The sequence below is a fragment of the Aquarana catesbeiana genome, linkage group LG08 (assembly GCF_042186555.1).
Source record: "Aquarana catesbeiana isolate 2022-GZ linkage group LG08, ASM4218655v1, whole genome shotgun sequence".
NCBI lineage: Eukaryota > Metazoa > Chordata > Amphibia > Anura > Ranidae > Aquarana > Aquarana catesbeiana.
In genome coordinates, this window is record NC_133331.1 from 264,207,949 (window position 1) to 264,228,228 (window position 20,280).

Consider the following 20,280-nt stretch of genomic DNA (forward strand, 5'->3'; position numbering starts at 1 on the left):
GTCAATGTGCGTTGCAGTGTTATGTGCATTGTGCCTTCACATGTGGCGCAACGCTATGTTCATGACAACACCCCTTGTATGGCTCCATTTTAATTCACATGTACACATGCTTTCGAATCCGTTTGAGAAATTCACCATACAAGCGTTGAAGCCATAACAGCCATGCCAGCAACTAGCAGTATTGTTCTCCATCACATCTACTTGCATATGCAAGGCTTATATTTCACCATTGTCCTCTATGGGACAAGAAATATGGAAGACCTTTTTTTGCAGAGAGTGGATCAATTCAAAGGAGACTTTTTGTTGGGGTGAAATATGAATGTCATCATGGCATACATTTTCTGAATGTTTTTGATCTTTCACATATTTGTAGTGGATTACTTGGTGACGTTTATGCACAAGATTAATGCACATAAACAAGTTTATTCACATAATCCATGTTGTATGGGCTATGGAAGGATTGTATTAATGAGATTTTTGGTTGAATTGATGAATTCACAATATACACAGTCCACAGCGGCTTCCTCATTTCCTCAACCTCTTCATCATTATGCGGTGTAGCACAGCCTGGACATTGGTGCATATACAATTTAAAGAGCTGGGGCTGTATTTGCCCATTACAGCTTTTGGAGCTCAACTTTGACTGGTTTTCAGCATGCGTTCCAAACACTAACGGAAGGCTATAGTCGCCAACAGTAATTGCATGTAGATGTAGCGTTACCCCCTTAGGAGCCACTACGTATTGGGTCCCCCTATAGCCCACACAGCCAGGCAACATGTATTTTCTTACTTTCAGGCAGAGACAAGAAACAGTCCATGGACTTGGTTTTTAGTATTTATTAGGGATAGTAAACTTGGATAGGGATAAGGGATTATGGGATGCCCGACTTGAAGAACAAGAAAATGAGCAGGGTATTGCTGTTGTAGAATAATTATATTCATTTGGCTTTATAATCAAGATCTGTAAGTATGCAGTCTGAGTTCCCTTTTATGCTTTGACATTGAAAAAGCTCACTCAGCTCAGCATAAGACGAATCTTGAAATAGCTAGGTTGTGTGCATGTCATTTTTGTACCAGTTGTTCTCCATGTACAGAGTTAATGAATAAAGGTCAGTATGTCAGTGGTTTCACAGATAAGAATATACTCAGAGTATTTGTCATAGACTTTATTGTAAAGATCTTTTTAAAATTAAAAACATATATTATCTATAATATAGTTAGTTATTTGATATAGTTATTTAATTAGTTAGCTAGATTGAGTTTGTGTGAAGTAATATATATATTTATATGTATCCAATTATAGTTTAATATGCATTTGTAAGGTTTGGTACAGAATTGCATTTCTGTAGCTTAAAGGATATCCATTACAAGAATTCGGCCATTTGGAAAGGTCATTCACCCTGAGTTTTTTATAAGAATCTGTTGTGTGTTACTGACAATCAAAGAAGCTTAAGAGACGTATCAGCTGTTGGCAAAGAGAATATTTAGAATAATCACGAATATGATCATTTCATTTTTAGTTCTAGCCGTATATGGCTATGGCTATAGTCTGCTGACTAGTAGATTTGAAATAGTATAAAAACAGAGTGACACTTCACTTCAGGTCGCACGACACACTTCACACACACACGACACACCACACACACAACACATGTCCTTCACTCACACACACAGAAGGACTTCACTACTTTTTCACACACAAAGAAGAAGGACACACGCATCCTTACACTGAAGAAGACATTTTGTTTACATTACGCCTATACACAGCCTACGTCACAAACAGCTGCTAGAGCAGACACCTCTCTGACATAGAGAAGCACAGACAAGAGCTGAAACATCTCTTGAACTCTCTTGATATAAGTTTTTGTTCCTATTATCTTTTGTTTTACTACATCAAGCTGTAAGAAGAATTTAACTTTGTATATATTTTCAAGTTGTTGCCAAGTGTGACCAAATAAATTCACACTTTGTTTTAAGACAGTCTGTCTACTGAACTTTTGAACAAAACACCTAAGACACTGTTGACATAACACGTGTCTGAGAAGAGAAGGTTTTTACACCCTCTCTACATTTTTACACTGTTCCCTCTGTCCTTCTCAGCTCCCAGCCTGGAGGCAGAGCCCCTCCACCCCGGGGTCTCCTCCCAGGCTAAACGGCACAGCTTCCTCACTCCATCTTCCACCTGACTCCCCTTACTGGGCAGGCTCCTCAATATTTATGGCAAACAAGATCAAAAGAATTCCCAGCTCAACTTACCAACCAGCCTGAAAACAACCAAATTATCCTGTCTAACAGTTTGCATCTAAAACAGGGATTTAGTTTGCACACATTTGCCACTTCATGGCACCTCAGTATTATCTGCAGTCCCAATTTGTGAGAGCCTCCATAGTAGAAGCACATGTATAAAAATTGATAGATAAAGGGCAGGTAAGCCTGGAGGGAGCCCACCCCTACTTAAAGGCACAGGGGCACATTGGACAGTCAGCATATAGCACAGGCTGGTTGTACTGTTAAAATACAGGTGAAGTGATGCACTGGACACCATTACTGCCATTGTGCTATATGCTGGGTGTCCAGTTCGCTCCTGTGCCTTTAACACCTTCCCATCTGGCCTATAGCAGATTGATGGATGGCCGGGCCTTTTGTCCTTCTGAGTGGACATCATATGATGTCCTCTCAGAAGGCGCTGGTAACAGTATGTAAAAAAAAAAATTGCCATGCCTCTTACTAAAGACCTTGGACTGTCTATTTTCCAAAAAGGTGGCATTTGAGGGGACAATTGTACTTTTCTGGCATTTTCAGGCCTCAAGGAATGAGATAGGCCATCAATACATCAGGTTTAAATGATTTTCACCTATATATCATCGTTTCTGGACCTTCCTACAGAATAAATATTAAACACTGATTTGGGTTATTTTCACCAAGGAAATGTAGTAGAATACATTTTGACGTACATTTATGAAGAAAGGTTATTCATTTGCAAAATGTTAGAAACAAAGAAAAACACATTTTTTTTCAGTTATAAGTTTCTGGTCTTTTTTTGTTTATTTAGCAAAAAAATAAAAACCCAGTGATGATTAAATATCACCAAAAGAAAGCTCTGTGTGATAAAAATGATAACAATTCCTTATGGGTACAGTGTTGCATGACCGCGCAATTGTCAGCAGCGCTGAAAATTGGCCTGGACAGGAGAGGGGTAAAAGTGCCCGGTATTGAAGTTGTTAAGGAGGGCTGGGCCCCTCCAGGCTTACCTGCCCTCTATCTATCCATTATTATACATGTGCTTCCACTATGGAGGCTCTCACAAATTTATAGAATTAGGACTGCAGATAATACTGGGGTACCGTGAAGTGGCTCTGCAGCTTAGGCATGTATTTGCAAATGTGTGCAAACTAAACCCCTGTTTTTAATGCAAACTGGTAGACAGGATAATTCAGTTGGTTGCAGACTGGTTGGTAAGCTGGGAATTTTCTTTGGTTGTCCGTGTGCTCCTTGCTGTGAAGTCCAGTTATAGGTGGGGACAGTGGCCATTTGTTTGACCTCAATAATTATGAGCCTGTGTGACCTCCCTGCCAAGCCTACAGCCTGTGGATTGGTCCGACTCCCATAAATATTCAGAAGTTTAAAAAAAAATCATATTCGAAAGAGCATGTAGAGTAAGGGTTAAAATCACTGCCAGTTTTTTTTTTTTAACCATCTGTGTCTCAGGAGATTTTCCTTCACTTCCTGTAGACTCAGTAGAAAGTGAAAGAATATAATTCCAATGTCAGGGAAATCCTCTCTTAGACAGCTGTCATGGGAGCAAATGTTATCATTGGAAAATTTCCCCTCTATTCCTGTTCTGGTAGCAACTCAAAATTTTGCAATAAAAACCTGGTATTGGTTGTAATCCCTCAGCACATTTAGATTTAAAAAAAGCTTAACCTCTGGTTACACTTTAAATACAGGTCCACCCTTACAGTGTAAGTATAGCCCAAACTCTTAAATGTTTTGAATAGAGTAGAGAAGCCTTAAAACCCTTGTCAGGTTATTTTTCTCTTATTGTATGGCCTAGTGGGGAGATTTTGCTCCACTTCCTGCAGATGCAATAGGAAGCAGTGGCGGCTAGTGGTGTATTTTTTAGGGGGGGGCGCCACACCCCCCCAGTCGGTCGGGTCACCCATGCCTAGCACTTACCCCTTTTAGGTCACAGGCAGCACTGCTCCAGGTGGCAGCTTCCTCTGCATCTCCTCCTTCCCTGCATCACGCCATGCATCTCCTCCCTCCTTTCCTCTGTGTGCCATGCATCTCCTCCCTCCTCCTCCTAGGCGGCCAATCGTATCACCTCTCAGTTCGGGTCCTGAGGCCTCAGGACACGCTTTCTGATTGGCCGGGAGGAGAATCAGTATGACATTAGCAAATATTCATCCCCTATGGTCACACAACTGGGTGGGCTCGGAGCGCAGTTCTCTATGCCCCGAGCCCACTCTTTTTTGAAGCCTATTAGAGCCTCTGGCTTTAATCGCGAGCTTAAAAAAAAACCCCATTGGAATCCATGCATTTGGCGCCCCGCATGTAGATTAGGGGGCCGAACGCATGGATGGGGGGAGGGCGGTGCCCCTGCATTATGGGCCGCCACTGATAGGAAGTAGGATGAAATCTTTCCAAAGTGAGAAGAAATCCATTCTTAGGGCTCATTTTACACCTGTGTCAGTCTTTAAAGAGAGATCAGTAGTGAGTCCCTTTCAGAGCGATGCAGGTGCAACTGAAAGGCATTCAGTAGGGAACACTGTAACCTCCCGAATTCCGTTTTCTTTTCCTGACACCTGAATGCCTAGTGTTTGGCTTGTGGTTATGGTATGGCCCCATTCTGGTAAATATGTCATTTTTGTTAGCAGTACTGTGATGGGGGATCCTTTTTGCCACACTGCAAACAGACCTCTGCCTCAAGTAGGGTGATGCCTAAACACAATCCTAGTTAAGGCCACAGGGGAGAGCTGGGACAAGGATCTCAAAGCAAAGGGTTTCCCAAAGCTGGTGGGTGATAGACTTTGCTGGTCCCTTGACCTGACGTCCTTTTTACAGTAATCCCATACGTCTCTTACCTGGGTGACACTTTGTACTTTTGAGAGAGACCGGCATTCAAAAACAGAGGTGGAAATGGTGACACAGAAGAGCAGCAAATTTATCACAAGTAGTAGAGAAATAACCGCATAAGCACCATTCTGTAAACAAAATTAAAAATAGTAAGTCAGCGAATGATTCTTATGGGGAATCTTTTAGTTTAATATATGCAGTATATGTCTATTATACAGGATGCTGGGATGTGTCCTGGATGTTAGGTTCACTTTCCCTGTTATTTGGGTTTTGGTCCCTTTAGCCCTTTTACAGCCACAGCTGTTTTTATGTTTTTTGTTTGTTAGGTCTGAAGATTAGGTTTGTTCTCTTTAATGAGAATTCAGGAGTCTAGAAGACCCCTAATATCTCACCTGTCCTCAAATAGACTATATAGTCTGTTTCTGTAACATGTAGGCACCGCCAAGGATCAAAAAGATCTGCAGAGTGAAGGAAGGAAGAGAGAGTGGTAGTCCCTTTTCTGCAAATGTGGTATTAATAACTTCATTGAAAATGCCTGCATAAGATTAGGCATTCTCTGTGGTAAGGTTGAAGTTTATTCATAAGGAGCTTATGGAATGTTTTATGGTGTGTTTTGGGTGTATAGACATTAAATATGACTGCTGTTTTCTAAGCCACTAGCCGACGTGGCTTTGTTGGGGAAACGCGTAGGGTGAAGCCAAGAGATGCCCGGAGCCTGATGCCAGAATTCTTCAGCTAAAAATGCTGGAAATTAGTCTGTGACCCAGATAATACAAGTGAGTGTGTTTCCTATTGTGGTTGACATGTTTAATATTGGAGGCTTCCTCTCTTTCCTTTATATTCTGTATGGAGATGATGCCTAACATGTAATCCCTTCATATCCGGCCTACTGTAATGCCCTGTACACACGGTCGGATTTTCCGACGGAAAAAGTGCGATCGTATTGTGTTGTCGGAAGTTCCAATCGTGTGTGGGCTCCATCAGACTTTTTCTGTCGGAATTTCCGACACACAAAGTTTGAGAGCAGGCTATAAAATTTTCCGACAAAAAAATCCGATTGGTTAAATTCCGATCATGTGTACACAAATCCGACGCACAAAGTGCCACGCATGACGAAAGCTATTGGCTACTGTCTCGTTTATAGTCCCGACGTACATGTTTTACGTCACCGCGTTCAGAACGATTGGATTTTCCGACAACTTTGTGCAACCGTGTGTATGCAAGACAAGTTTGAGCCAACATCCGTCGGAAAAAATCCATGGATTTTGTTGTCAGAATGTCCGATCAATGTCCGATCGTGTTTACAGGGCATTATATGATGGCCAGGCGGGATCCCTATTGTGGGGGGGGTGTATAAAAATAAGGGGGCGCTAATAGTTTCTAAATGTGACAGTAAAATACCAGTGATCAATATTTCATGGTCATTATAAACAATACTGTACAAAATAAATCATATTAAATAGCTACATATAGTGAATATAATAAACTGTTCATCAGTTAACAGCCAGTATTGTGCTCATAGCAGATATATTAAACACCTTCCTGCAAATAAGTCAGTCTCACACTATTAGTCAACGTGTGGTTTATCTGATCTGCTACACTCACACTATTATCTAATGTGTGGTTTGACTTATTTGCAGGAAGGTGTTTAATATAAGTCAAACCACACATTAGATAATAGTGTGAGTGTAGCAGATCAGATAAACCACACGTTGACTAATAGTGTGAGACTGACTTATTTGCAGGAAGGTGTTTAATATATCTGCTATGAGCACAATACTGGCTGTTAACTGATGAACAGTTTATTATATTCACTATATGTAGCTATTTAATATGATTTATTTTGTACAGTATTGTTTATAATGACCATGAAATATTGATCACTGGTATTTTACTGTCACACTCCTCAACTATTAGCGCCCCATTATTTTTATACACCCCCCACAAGCTCAAAGTCTGCTCACCAAGCACTTTGAGGGGAGCAGCTTTTTGTTATATTTTTTAAGTTTCACTCATAACGCAGAGTTCTTTCTTTTTACTTTTTATATTTTTTAGGGATCCCTATTATCCTGGGAGGACATCATATGATGTCCTCTCATAATCGCACCTCGTGTGTGCCTCACAGGCCACGCTCTGGCACGATCTGTCACCCGCTGTGTCCACCGGACACAGCGGATGACAGATCAGTTTATCGGCCTGCTGCCAGTACCATGGGATCGCTGTGGCCAATCACAGAAGATCACATTGTACACAATGAAAGGCTTTGATTCATGTGTACTATTGTGATGAGCTCCGTGATTGGTCACAGTGATCAAATGGTACAAGCAGGGCTAGTCACAGCCCATCTGTACCATGGGATTAGCTGTGGCCAATCACAGCTAATCACAATAGTAAACACTGAATGAATCGTTTTTATTCAGAAAAAATGGTTGATTTATAACTGTAAAATTCAGTTATAAGCAATCATATTTGTAAAAAAAAAATCCTGATCACCTCCCCAGAGTAGTACAGTGTTACTATGGTAACACTAAATTGCTCTGGTCACTGTATTTATAAAAAGAAAAGGAATGTAATAAAAAAGAAGAAAATATTTTAAAAAATTAAAAAAATATATAATATTTTCTTCTTTTACTTATACTGTCCCCAGTCAGTGTCCCTGATCACGGCCACACCAGTTTTATGATGATGCTGTACTGCACTGCTGACAGTAATAAAAATGTAAAAAATAAATAAATTTCTTCATTATCCAAAAAATTGTGACAAAAAAAAATACAACTTCAAAAAAACTCCCCATGCATCTTATTAAATACCTTGGGTTGTCTACATTCCAAAAAGGGGTCGTTTGGGGGATATTTGTACTTTCCTGGCATTTTCAGGCCTCAAGAAATGAGTCGGTACATCAGGATTGATCGATTTTCAGGTATAGAGTCTATAAGCTATTGTATATACTGGATAACTTTCCTACAGGCTAAATAATATACACTGATTTGGGTTATTTTCACCAAAGATATGTAGCAGAATACAGCTTGGAAAAATGTCATAACAGAAACGAAGAAAAACTGCATTAAGATTTTATATTATTCGTATGATATCCAATCTTGCCCCTTTTTATAGTATATATGATATTATTTGAATCAGTATACATATTTTTAGTGATTAATGTATTAAAGAAATTAAACATATATAACTAGAATATCAAGTGTTTTATATAATGACCAGAATAAGACTTACAAGTTTCTGTTGGCATAGCCTCTGAGCTTCATAGTAATTATAATTGTACCCACTATCGCCATAGTAACCGTAACTGTAGCACCGCAGGGTTGCCAAATCGGCAATATTTAGGATCACAGCTACCATACTGAAAATGGAGCTAATGATGTTCAGAGACAGAGAGCCTTTGATCTGTAAAGTGAAATCAGGAAGAATAAATCAATGATACAACAATACCATAAACAGTCTTATTTATAACATTTACAAAATGTTAAAGTGGTATTAAACCCGAAACCAAACATGTAATATATCACAGTTTACCAATCATTAGATGTGGTGGCTGCTTTTGTTTTCTTTTTTTTGTAATTTCCCTCCTGTGTTTTCACCTGATGATCTAACCAGGAACACACTTTTTATTTTAGAGAGCCTACACTCTGGATGAAGGAACAGAGATGCCTTTGGACAGCAGCATTGTCAGTGTGGGAGGTCCCTGAGGATGAGCAGGTGCGGGAAAGGTGTTGGGCGGAGAATAGAGCGTGACATCGAGCCGCCACGCCGGTCGGGTCAGTGGCAGCGTTTGATGGGTCTTGTGAGTGCTTAGTGCATATACTGCCCCCAATGAGAGAAGAGGATTTAAAAGTTGCCAGACCCACTGAGTGGATTGATCCGGGGATCTCAGATTGAGCTCGTATTGCTGCTTCATTCTTTGGCAGCACGTTCATGCGATGAGTGCCTAGTCTCACTTTTGGTGGAAGAAAGTGCACGATTGTTGGTGTAAACCTTTGGATGTTTGGTGAAGAAAGTTCACATACTAATGGATGGAACAATTGTTTATTTCCATCACTATTCATCATAGTGGACTTATTTATTATACTTATTTATAAATGAGGGCTGGGAAAATAAAGATTAATTCCTCGATTAATCATTAATTTTTTTGATCGATCAAAAATCTTTTGATAGGTACTCACCTCTCCGCCGGCTTCCGGGTCTTCAGGGAGTTCCGTCGGAGATCCGGCGACATCACCAGACTCCTCCCCCCTTCCCCAAGTGCCTCCGTCTGCTAACGAAGGGAAGGGGGAGGAGTCCTGTGACATCAATGTCCGTGAAATCATAAATTGAGGAAGACAGATCCTAACGATTTGATTGATCTCACTGGTCAAAGTATTCAGATAAACATCTATGTAAATCTTGGACTTTGCTATGAAAATCCACAAATCTGAGGGCTTTCCTGGCGGTAAGTCAGTTTGACGATGAACTGACATTGATTGGAAAAAAAGTGCCCTCATCATAAATGTTTCTTGATTGCTGGATAACCAAAGAGCTGACACTTTGCTGTCTCAGCAGGTGATGGATGTCTCTGGCTCTCCACTGATGCACAATGGTGCTATTTAAATAGACTGTAGGGTGACACCGTAGCCCCGCCTCGCCTCGCTGAGAAAGTTCTGATTGAACGTAACGCGTACGGGGGAGGAGCTACGCATGACGTCAGCTAAAAGTAGTTGGATCTGTATGTGCATTATAATTAATCAAAATTAGTCGATTAATTGATTTAAAAAAATCAATTAATCGAACACGAAAATTTTAATCAGTAACAGCCCTATTATAAATGATATTTGGTTATATTTACATATACACTCCCGGACCATTTTATTAGGAACACCTGTTCAATTGTTTGGTAACACAAATTGCTAATCAGCCAATCACATGGAAGCAACTCAATGCATTTTGGCAACTAGACATGGTGAAGTTCAAACTGAGGATCAGAATGGGGAATAAAAGGGATTTAAGTACTGTAACTTTGAAGGTGGTATGGTTGTTTGTGCCAGACGGGCTGGTCTTAGTATTTCAAAAACTGCTGATCTACTGGGATTTTCACACACAACCATCTCTGGGGTTTACAGAGAATGGTCTGAAAAAGAGAAAATGTCCAGTGAGCGGCAGTTGTGTGGACGAGAATGCCTTTTTGATGTCAGAGCTTAGAGGAGAATGGGCAGACTGGTTCCAGATGATAGAAAGGCAACAGTAACTTAAATAACCACTCGTTACAACCAAGGTATGCAGAATACCATCTCTGAATGCGCAACACATCGAACCTTGAAGCAGATGGGCTACAGCAGCAGAAGACCACACCAGACGCCAATCCTATCGGCTAAGAACAGGAAACTGAGGCTACAGTTTGTACATGTTTAAATTCAGCTGCGACATTCAAATGGTAGGGTCAGAATTTGGCATAAACAACATAAAAGCATGGATCCATCCTGCCTTGCTCAATTGGTACTAAGGGGCCCAAAGTGTGCCAGGAAAATATCCCCCACACCATTACACCACCACCAGTCTGAACCATTTGTACATCATTTAACCACTTACGAACCGCCGCACGCCAATATATGTTCTAACTTTGAAGAGGAATATCATTGTTATGGCAGCAGCTAACTGCCATAACCCCGGTATCCTCTTCTTCGTCCGGCGGTCCACTTTCCAATTCACCGCGAGATCACTTTTATCGGTGGTGGGAGAGGGCCCCCCCGCTCCCGCCTTTATCCGGTGCCCTTCTTTTGACCCCAGATCTCATATTTAAGAGGTCCTGTCATGCTTTTTTTCTATTACAAGGGATGTTTACATCCCTTGTAATAGTAATAAAAATGACACATTTAAAAAAAAAAAAAAACAGTGTAAAAAAATAAAATAAAAGGTAAAATAAATAAGAAAAATTTTTTTTTTAAACGCGCCCCATCCTGCCGAGCTTGCATGCAAAAGTGATCGCATACGTGAGTAGCGCCCGCATATGAAAACGGTGTTCAAACCATACATGTGAGGTATCACCGTGATCGGAAGAGCGAGGGCAATAATTCTAGACCTCCTCTGTAACTCAAAACATACAACCTGTAGAATTTTTTTAAACGTCACCTATGGAGATTTTTAAGGGTAAAAGTTTGTCACCATTCCACGAGCGGGCGCAATTTTGAAGCCTGACATGTTGGGTATCAATTTACTCGGCATAACATTATCTTTCACAATATAAAAACAATTGGGCTAACTTTACTGTTGTCTTATTTTTTAGTTAAAAAAAAGTGTATTTTTTCCAAAAATACGGTGTGACAGAAAGTATTGCAACAACCGCCATTTTATAGCAAAAAAAAAAAAAATGTTTTTAACTTGTTAACAACAAATCTCAAAAAGAGGCTCAGTCCTTACACCTCAACCTACCTGAGTATTGTTGCTGACCATGTCCATCCCTTTATGACTACAGTGTACCCATCTTCTGATAGCTTCCAGCAGGATAATGCTGGTTCCTTGAACATGACAATGAGGTCACTGTACTCCAATGGTCTCCAAAAATTTCAAATATGCGCTTGCTCAGGCTTCCATCAAAATGTCACCGGCTCAATGCTCTCCTCCTGTTACCTCACGCTCTGTAAAACCCTCTCAGCGCTCTAAAGTAAAAGCTGTAACACAGGAGGAATCTGACTCTGATTCATTAACATAAGCACCATAATTGACGTCTTCTACCTACAGACCCTTCTACTGGACAGAGGCAATTAGAGAAAATGCTTCACAAAGCCCTTAAAGTGATTTTAAGCCCTTTACAACCACTTTTTGCTACATTATGCTATAATAAGGTTTACCTGTAGCTACCCCGGATATCGCCTAAACCTGCATGGTTTAGGAGATATTCGCTGTATTTGCATGTGCTGACATCACAGCGCCGGAGCCCGAGATGCCTGGAAGTAACTCCGGGAGCAATGTCGCCGGCCGGAGCGGCGTACGAGGACCGCTGCGGGGGCTTCAATCTAAGGTAAGTAATTCATAATGAGCTAGTGTGCTATGCATACTAGCTCATTATGCCTTTGTCTTGCAGGTTTTTTTTTTTTTTGATCGTGGGTTTACAACCACTTTAAACAGACTTCAGATCAGTCTGACTAGGGAAATCAGAGAATTGGGCCAACGCACTGCTAACCTTGAGTTGATGGTTGATGAACCGGAAAATAGCATACTAGCCTATATGACTGAAATTGAAAATCTCAAAGAGGAAAATTTAGTCCTCCAATCCCATTTAGAGGATTATGAAAATAGGGCCCGGCGTTCTAACATAGAAACAATGGGGAAAGTGGTGGGATTTTATATGAGGCACATATAGAATGTGCCTCCATCCCTAATTTGAAGGAAACGGGAAGTTTGGGACTTTAAATGAGATCATAGACATGGTGGAGATAGATTGAAAAAAAGTACACATTTATTGTCATAAAAATCATAAAACATGTCAATGACAGAAACCACATAGGTGAGAAAACATTGTAATAAATGTAATTTCATGTTTGTTCACACACACTATTGAAAGTGTGTGTGCAATACAGGCAACTAGGGTACATCCAGGTATGGTAGCCACGTGCCCCGCAGTGGTCTGGATTGATCAGTAAATACATTCTAATGAGTTCATAATGGTACAAAAAGTATGTAAACAGCACTTGCAAATGAGACAGTGAGACCATAGTAAATTGCAAAATCAGATTTGAAGATAAGTAGAGTAATCGGGGTGTGGGGAAACAACCCAGAATGCCCAAGGTGGACGGTTGAATGGGGGCTTGTATCTGCATCCCAAACAATGCCCAATGCGTTTCGTGTGTATCACACTCATCAGGGGCGGGTGCTAATAGTATATAGGGACTCACTATAATGTGGTATAATAAGTATGGAGCCGGGGCCAACCAATCTTTGCCGGGAGCTGAGGTGATGGAGCAGCGTGCTGGCAGGGCGTACATCCGAAACTTCCCCAAAACACAGAACACAAGTTGGAGGTATCTGTAGTAAGACTGGATATTGCACCAATGGTGGCTGCCAGAGGGAGTTAGTGTCTCTGCGCTGGAAAGGAATAGTAAGGTGGACTGCAGCATCAAACGTTAAATGACAACAGGGAGCTGCGCCTGGGGAAGCCAGATATAGAAGCCCTGCACACGTGCATGCTGACTCCCACCAGCGTCACGCAAGCATTTATTACAATGTTTTTTAACCTATGTGGTTTCTGTCATTGACATGTTTTATGATTTTTATGACAATAAATGTGTACTTTTTTTCAATCTATCTCTACCATGTCTATGACCTCTTTTAAAGTCCCAAACTTCCCATTTCCTTCAAATTAGGGATGGAGGCACATTCTATATGTACCTCATATAAAGTCCCACCACTTTCCCCATTGTTTCCTCGTATTAGGGATGGAGGCTTATAGACTGGATTGACAGCTCCTCTTTTTCCCTGTCACCCAGGTGTGAGATAATCAAACCCTTGACATTTATCTACTACGTCCGGGTTTGTGTTCTAGAGACATAGATGTTCTTTCTATGTCTGTGAGATGATTCAGCACAGACATTTTAGTTTAGAGTCTCCATATTGAGGTTTGTATGACCTGGGCTTTTTCTGTCTATTGCCGGGAGCTGCGATGCGCTCTGCGTGCCCCCGTCCCCTCACCCTCCTTCCCGCCCCCTTCGGGTGGCGGGGGATGGGTGTGTGTGGGGGGGAGGGCTGTTTCACAGAGCATCGGAGCCACGCAACCTGTTTCTCGTGTGCCGTCATCACTTGGCGCCATCACGTTGAGCATGCGACTTTACCATCCGAGCCGGCACAGCTGGGGAAACAAGCGTCTGTCGTGGGCGGTGTTCACCGCCGACGTCGGAGCCCCTCCCCGTTCTTGCCATGCTTGCGTGACGCTGGTGGGAGTCAGCTTGCACGTGTGCAGGGCTGCTATATCTGGCTTCCCCAGACGCAGCTCCCTGTTGTCATTCAAAGTTTGATGCTGCAGTCCACCTTACTATTCCTTTCCAGCGCAGAGACACTAACTCCCTCTGGCAGCCACCATTGGTGCAATATCCAGTCTTACTACAGATACCCCCAACTTGTGTTCTGTGTTTTGGGGAAGTTTCGGATGTACGCCCTGCCAGCACGCTGCTCCATCACCTCAGCTCCCGGCAAAGATTGGTTGGCCCCGGCTCCATACTTATTATACCTCATTATAGTGAGTCCCTATATACTATCAGCACCCACCCCTGATGAGTGTGATACACACGAAACGCGTCAGGCATTGTTTGGGATGCAGATACAAGCCCCCATTCAACCATCCACCTTGGGCATTCTGGGTTGTTTCCCCACACTCCGATTACTCTACTTCTTATCTTCAAATCTGATTTTGCAATTTACTATGGTCTCACTGTCTCATTTGCAAGTGCTGTTTACATACTTTTTGTACCATTATGAACTCATTAGAATGTATTTACTGATCAATCCAGACCACTGCGGGGCAAGTGGCTATTATACCTGGATGTACCCTAGTTGCCTGTATTGCACGCACACTTTCAATAGTGTGTGTGAACAAACATGAAATTACATTTATTACAATGTTTTCTCACCTATGTGGTTTCTGTCATTGACATGTTTTATGATTTTTATGACAATAAATGTGTACTTTTTTTCAATCTATCTCCACCATGTCTATGACCTCATTTAAAGACCGAAACTTCCCGTTTCCTGATGGACCGCCGCTCGATATAATCGCCAAATTTCACTATTTTCGCACCAAAGAACCACTCCTGGCTGCAGCTAGAGTGAACGATAAGTATGTACCTGGAAGGTCAGTGTATCCGCTATTTGCTGACCTCTCCTTGCTCACTATTTCTAAAAGACAGGTTTTAAAGCCTCTTCACCAAATTCTACAGCGACATCAAATCGCATATCAATGGGGTTTCCCATTTTCAATTTGTTTCACGCACCAAGGGTCTAAATATGTCTGCCGTTCTACTGAAGAATTCTAGTCTTTCTTACAAGACATGCAGCTTTTAGAACGCCCTCTCAACCAAAATAGCACGCAAAGTCGATTAGCCCCCCACTCTCTGCAAACACCAGCGGCTAATGGAAGTGATAGAAGTCGCCAGGGGCAATCAAAGCATGGTCGTTTTGGGCTCTAGATGGCCTTGTCCCGGCACAGCGACCAGCTTTACTTTATTACGTAGCCTTATGCTATTTTTTTTTATTGTTATATTTGATGCTTTATGTTACATGGTTGCTCCTTACACTTATATTTATGCTCCCCCTCTTGGGCTTTCATTGGACATTTTTAGGGACGTAGTTATCAACTTTCTATATGTATTATATTTTTATTGTTGGCAGTGCTCCCTTTAGAGGAGTCTTTGCGCCCCCAGTTAGCTACCCTCAGATCACCATTAATATTATGTGGGTATCGGACGGTAGCACTTTGGCCTCTTGTGTACGCCCTTGTGTTTTGTCCTTTGCTCTCTATACCATATTGCAAATTTTAAATACATTTGCTCTACGAGAGATAGTCCTTCTTCCTTCTTTCCTACTTCTTTTCCTGCGGTAGTCGCAGTCCCATTATATATTGTTAAATCATCTGTAATTCAGTTCATAACATCATTATCATGGCCCCCCTAAATGTTTTGACCTTAAATGTCCAAGGTCTTAATATACCACATAAACGTACCAAGGCATTTCGCTGTTTTGCTGCATCCAAAAGCCATATTGTTTGTCTACAAGAGACTCATTTTACGGCTCGAGCCACCCCCCTATTTTTTAGTACCTTTTATCCACAAGTATTTACAGCCTCAGCAGCTATTAAACAACGAGGGGTTCTTATAGCTTCCCACCGTACAACCCCATTTGTACCCACGTCTGAAATTAAAGACCCAGAGGGTCGTTATCTCATACTTACTGGACACATTTCTGATGTAACGGTAACCATAGTATCATATTATGCTCCTAATAAACAACCAAACTTTTTTCTTTCCCATCTTTTCCATGTAGTTGATACCCATAAATTAGGTATTGTGATAATATGTGGAGATTTAAACCAAGTCCTCTCCCTTTTTAGATAAATCCCCACCCTGTCCCTCTTCCATTCCTTCTAAACTTTCATTTCAACAACTTCTTTCTAAATATAACTTGTTTGACTCCTGGCGTGAGCTTAACCCAGCTCGCAGACGCTTTACCTACTACTCTCATGCACATAAATCATTCTCTAGGATTGATCATATTTTCCTAAATATAGGTATGGCACCAGAAGTCCTTTCCTCGATCATTATACCCTTTACCTGGTCTGATCATAGTGCAGTTTGTACTACCATCTCCTCCCCTGTCCCAAAAGCATGAGATACATCCTGGTGTATAAACAATTTGATTTTAACTCACCCATCCCACTCATTAGATATCAAGCTCGCTCTCACTGACTATCTCACTAATAACTCTTCTCCAGATATTTCTCCACTCACTCTTTGGGAAGCCCATAAACCTGTAATCTGGGGTGCCCTTATCCGACAGGCATCATTTCTCAAACGTGAGCGCAAACTCCTCCAATAAAAATTAGAAACTTATTTTAATTCTTGTCATAACGCATTTTAAAACTCTCCCTCCCCCTCCGCTAAAGCTAAACTTGATAGGGCCCGTTTAGAGTTTGACTTGTTTCCTACCGACTCTGCAGATAATCTTTTATGCAAATCACAACACCTCTATTATCTCAAGGCAAACAAACCTGATACCCTTTTAGCTCGAACCTTGCGTTCACTGTATAAACCCACAACATCTGTGCGACTTAAGCTAAATCAAGATAATTATACAAGTAATCCTGTCAAAATTTTACACACCTTTTGCTCAAATCTTGCTAAATTATACTCTTCAAACTATATATTTGATCACACAGTTGCTGGTGCCCTTTTTTCCCCTATCACACTTCCAACACTTTCCCAAACTCATCGTGAAAGACTTGAGTGCCCAATTTCTGTAGCGGAAGTTAGTATGGCGATCAAAGCTTTAAAACCTAAAAAGTGTCCTGGCCCAGATGGGTTTTCAGCTTCTTATTACAAGAAGTTTTCTCATATTTTAACTCATATTCTGACTGAAGCATTTAATTAGCTGCTGAAGGGACACTCTTTTCATTCAGAATCTGTAATGGCTATAATCTCTATGTTATCTAAACCTAAATCTAGTACAACCTCCTGGACAAATTATCATCCTATTTCGCTCCTTAATCTTGACATAAAACGTTTAGCCAAAATACTAGCAACTCATTTAAATCAGGCGATAGATGAACTTATTCACAGTGATCAAGTTGGATTTATCCACCTATGCCAAGCAGGTGACAATGTTCGCAGAGCTTCACTACTTACTCATGCAACCAAATCTAGATGTTTATCAGAATGTTTTCTTACCCTCAATATTAGAAAAGCTTTTGACACAGTTTCATGGTCCTATCTTAAGTACACTCTAAGAAATGTGGTCAAAATCCCAATTTTTGAAAAGTAGATTTCATCCCTATATGATAAACTGAAAGCATATATCCGGTTTTAAATCTGACCTATTCCCTATTGGAAGTGGACCCTGTCAAGGATGCCCTTTCCACACTTTTTTTTTGCTCTCATCATTGAGCCTCTTGCCCAATTGATTAGATCAGACCAAAACATTAAAGGTATTGAATTAGGCGGATATCATCATAAAGTCTGCCTTTTTGCTGATGATATCTTACTCTTTATGACTTCTCCCCATATCATAGCACCTAATCTCCTGTTTTTCACACATTTCAGGTCTGACAGTTAATTACCAAAAATCCACTGCACTCAACATCTCCCTATCTCCTGCTGAAATTCAACTTGCTAAAAACTCACTCCCCTTTGCATGGATACCACATTGACTCCCATACCTAGGAATCCAACTTACTGCTAAAATAACAATTCGGTAACCTATTTCAGTAATGGAGGGAAGTTAGCTGAATATAAATTGGTTAACACAATGGTCCTCTATCTTCTTATCCTTAATAGGAAAAATTTATGTAATCAAGAAGGCTATTTTACCCAAATTCTTATACCTTTTTTAGAGTCCTGCCCATTTCAGTGCCATCCCATTTCTTATGACTTATTCAGCATAGAATTATGTAATTTATCTGGGGCACAGCTAAACATAGCAAAACAAAGCAAAAAACAACTAAATGATATGGAACAGGCTGGCTGGAAAGTCCACAAACAAGCGGGGTGGGCAGCTTCGAGTGCAGGGCTAAATGCTGACACACATTCACAAGAGGCACCTGATAGAAGTCTACATAGTAAAAAAAATAGAAAAAGAGGGGGGTATATAAATTTATCCCGAATGCAGCTGGAACAATCAAGCTGGAATACCCTGTATTCCATATCATTTGGTTGTTTTTTGCTTTGTTTTGCTATGTCCTAATTTCTATTAGGACATAGTACAACTGCCCAAATATTCCAAAAGAGTTTTGAAGTAATCAATATTCTGTAGTAGCCTCACATAGTATGCTGCTATTTTACTATGTTTAAATCTATATTGCAGATAAAGATTGATCACCCAACTGTAAATCCCTTGATGAAGGAATAATACATACCAATTTCCGAAACATGTCGGGATATGTGCTGTATAATCATCCGTTTGACCTTTAAGATATAGGCTACAGGGTGTAAGCACTGGGTTGACATATCGACTTTCTATAATTTGATATGTGTATTGTAAATGTACACATGTGCACATGTATATTGTTAACTGTATTTATATTTGTATTTTTTTTTTTTTTATATATTTTTTCCACAAATTTAATAAATATAGCACTACTGTGCATTTTATATATAATTACTCTTTATTACTCCATTGTTGCCTTTAAAGTCCTAAGGGGCGACCCCTATGTGCACTCTCTATGCACATTTTGTCTTTGATAAGTTCTAGTATGGGTAGCAATTGAGTCTGTTGACTGTGACCCTATCTCAGTAGCTAATATGTTATGGTTACGTCCAGTTGATCATACCTCTATCTGCAATCCTATCACAAAACACTCTTTATCCATCTGGGATAGATTCAAAACCACTCTCGGCCTTCAATCACCCCATATACCACTTTTTATTAAAAACCCAGCCCTTTACCCTGCCTTGATTTCCCCTAATTCCTTTAATGCGTGGAGTGCAGCTAATCTATTTAGATTAAAGAAGATGCGGATACAAATCTATATACACTCCTTTCCTACTCTATGTGAAACTTATGGACTTCCCCAATCAGAATTATTCCGTTATTTACAGATTAAAAATTGTTTCCAATCATACCTACAATCAGGCACTCTGTTTTCCCAGGTGTCACATTTTGAGCATGTGCAGTATCTCACTAAAGTGAGTACACTCCTCACATTTTTGTAAATATTTTATTATATCTTTTCATGTGACAACACTGTGAAATGACACTTTACTACAATGTAAAGTAGTGAGTGTACAGCTTGTATAACAGTGTGAATTTGCTGTCCCCTCAAAATAAATCAACACACAGCCATTAATGTCTAAACTACTGGCAACAAAAGTGAGTACACCCCTAAGTGAAAATGTCCAAATTGGGTCCAAAGTGTCAATATTTTGTGTGGCCACCATTATTTTCCAGCACTGCCTTAACCCTCTTGAGCATGGAGTTCACAGGTTTCCACTGGAGTCCTCTTCCACTCCTCCACAATGACATCACAGAGCTGGTGGATGTTAGAGACCTTGCGCTCCTCCACCTTTGGGTTAATGGTGCCCCACAGATGCTCAATAGGGTTTAGGTCTGGAGAAATGCTTGACCAGTTCATCACCTTTACCCTTAGCTTCTTTAGCAAGGCAGTGGTCGTCTTGGAGGTGTGTTTGGGTCGTTATCATGTTGGAATATTGCTCTGCGGCCCAGTCAACAAAGGGAGGGGATCATGTTCTGCTTCAGTATGTCACAGTACATGTTGGCATTCATGGTTCCCTCAATGAACTGTAGCTCCCCAGTGCCGGCAGCACTCATGCAGCCCCAGACCATGACACTCCCACCATTATGCTTGACTGTAGGTAAGACACATTTGTCTTTGTACTCCTCACCTGGTTGCAGCCACACACGCTTGACACCATCTGAACCAAATAAGTTTATCTTGGTCTCATCAGACCACAGGACATGGTTCCAGTAATCCATGGCCTTAGTCTGCTTGTCTTCAGCAAA

At 40.8% G+C, this 20,280-nt stretch overlaps 1 protein-coding gene across 2 annotated transcripts in view; it reads right to left on the reverse strand.

The window, feature by feature from the left end:
• The window catches only part of LOC141106399 (membrane-spanning 4-domains subfamily A member 4D-like), a 97,081-nt gene that overhangs the window by 11,106 nt on the left and 65,695 nt on the right, over nt 1-20,280 (reverse strand). Inside the window, exons 5-6 of one of the 2 annotated variants that reach the window (XM_073597160.1) lie at nt 8,308-8,478; nt 5,085-5,204 (exon numbers count right to left, since the gene is read on the reverse strand). In XM_073597160.1, coding sequence (XP_073453261.1) covers nt 5,085-5,204; nt 8,308-8,478 — 291 coding nt within the window. The remainder of the gene's footprint in view (nt 1-5,084; nt 5,205-8,307; nt 8,479-20,280) is intronic. The other variant, XM_073597161.1, reaches the window with a different exon arrangement.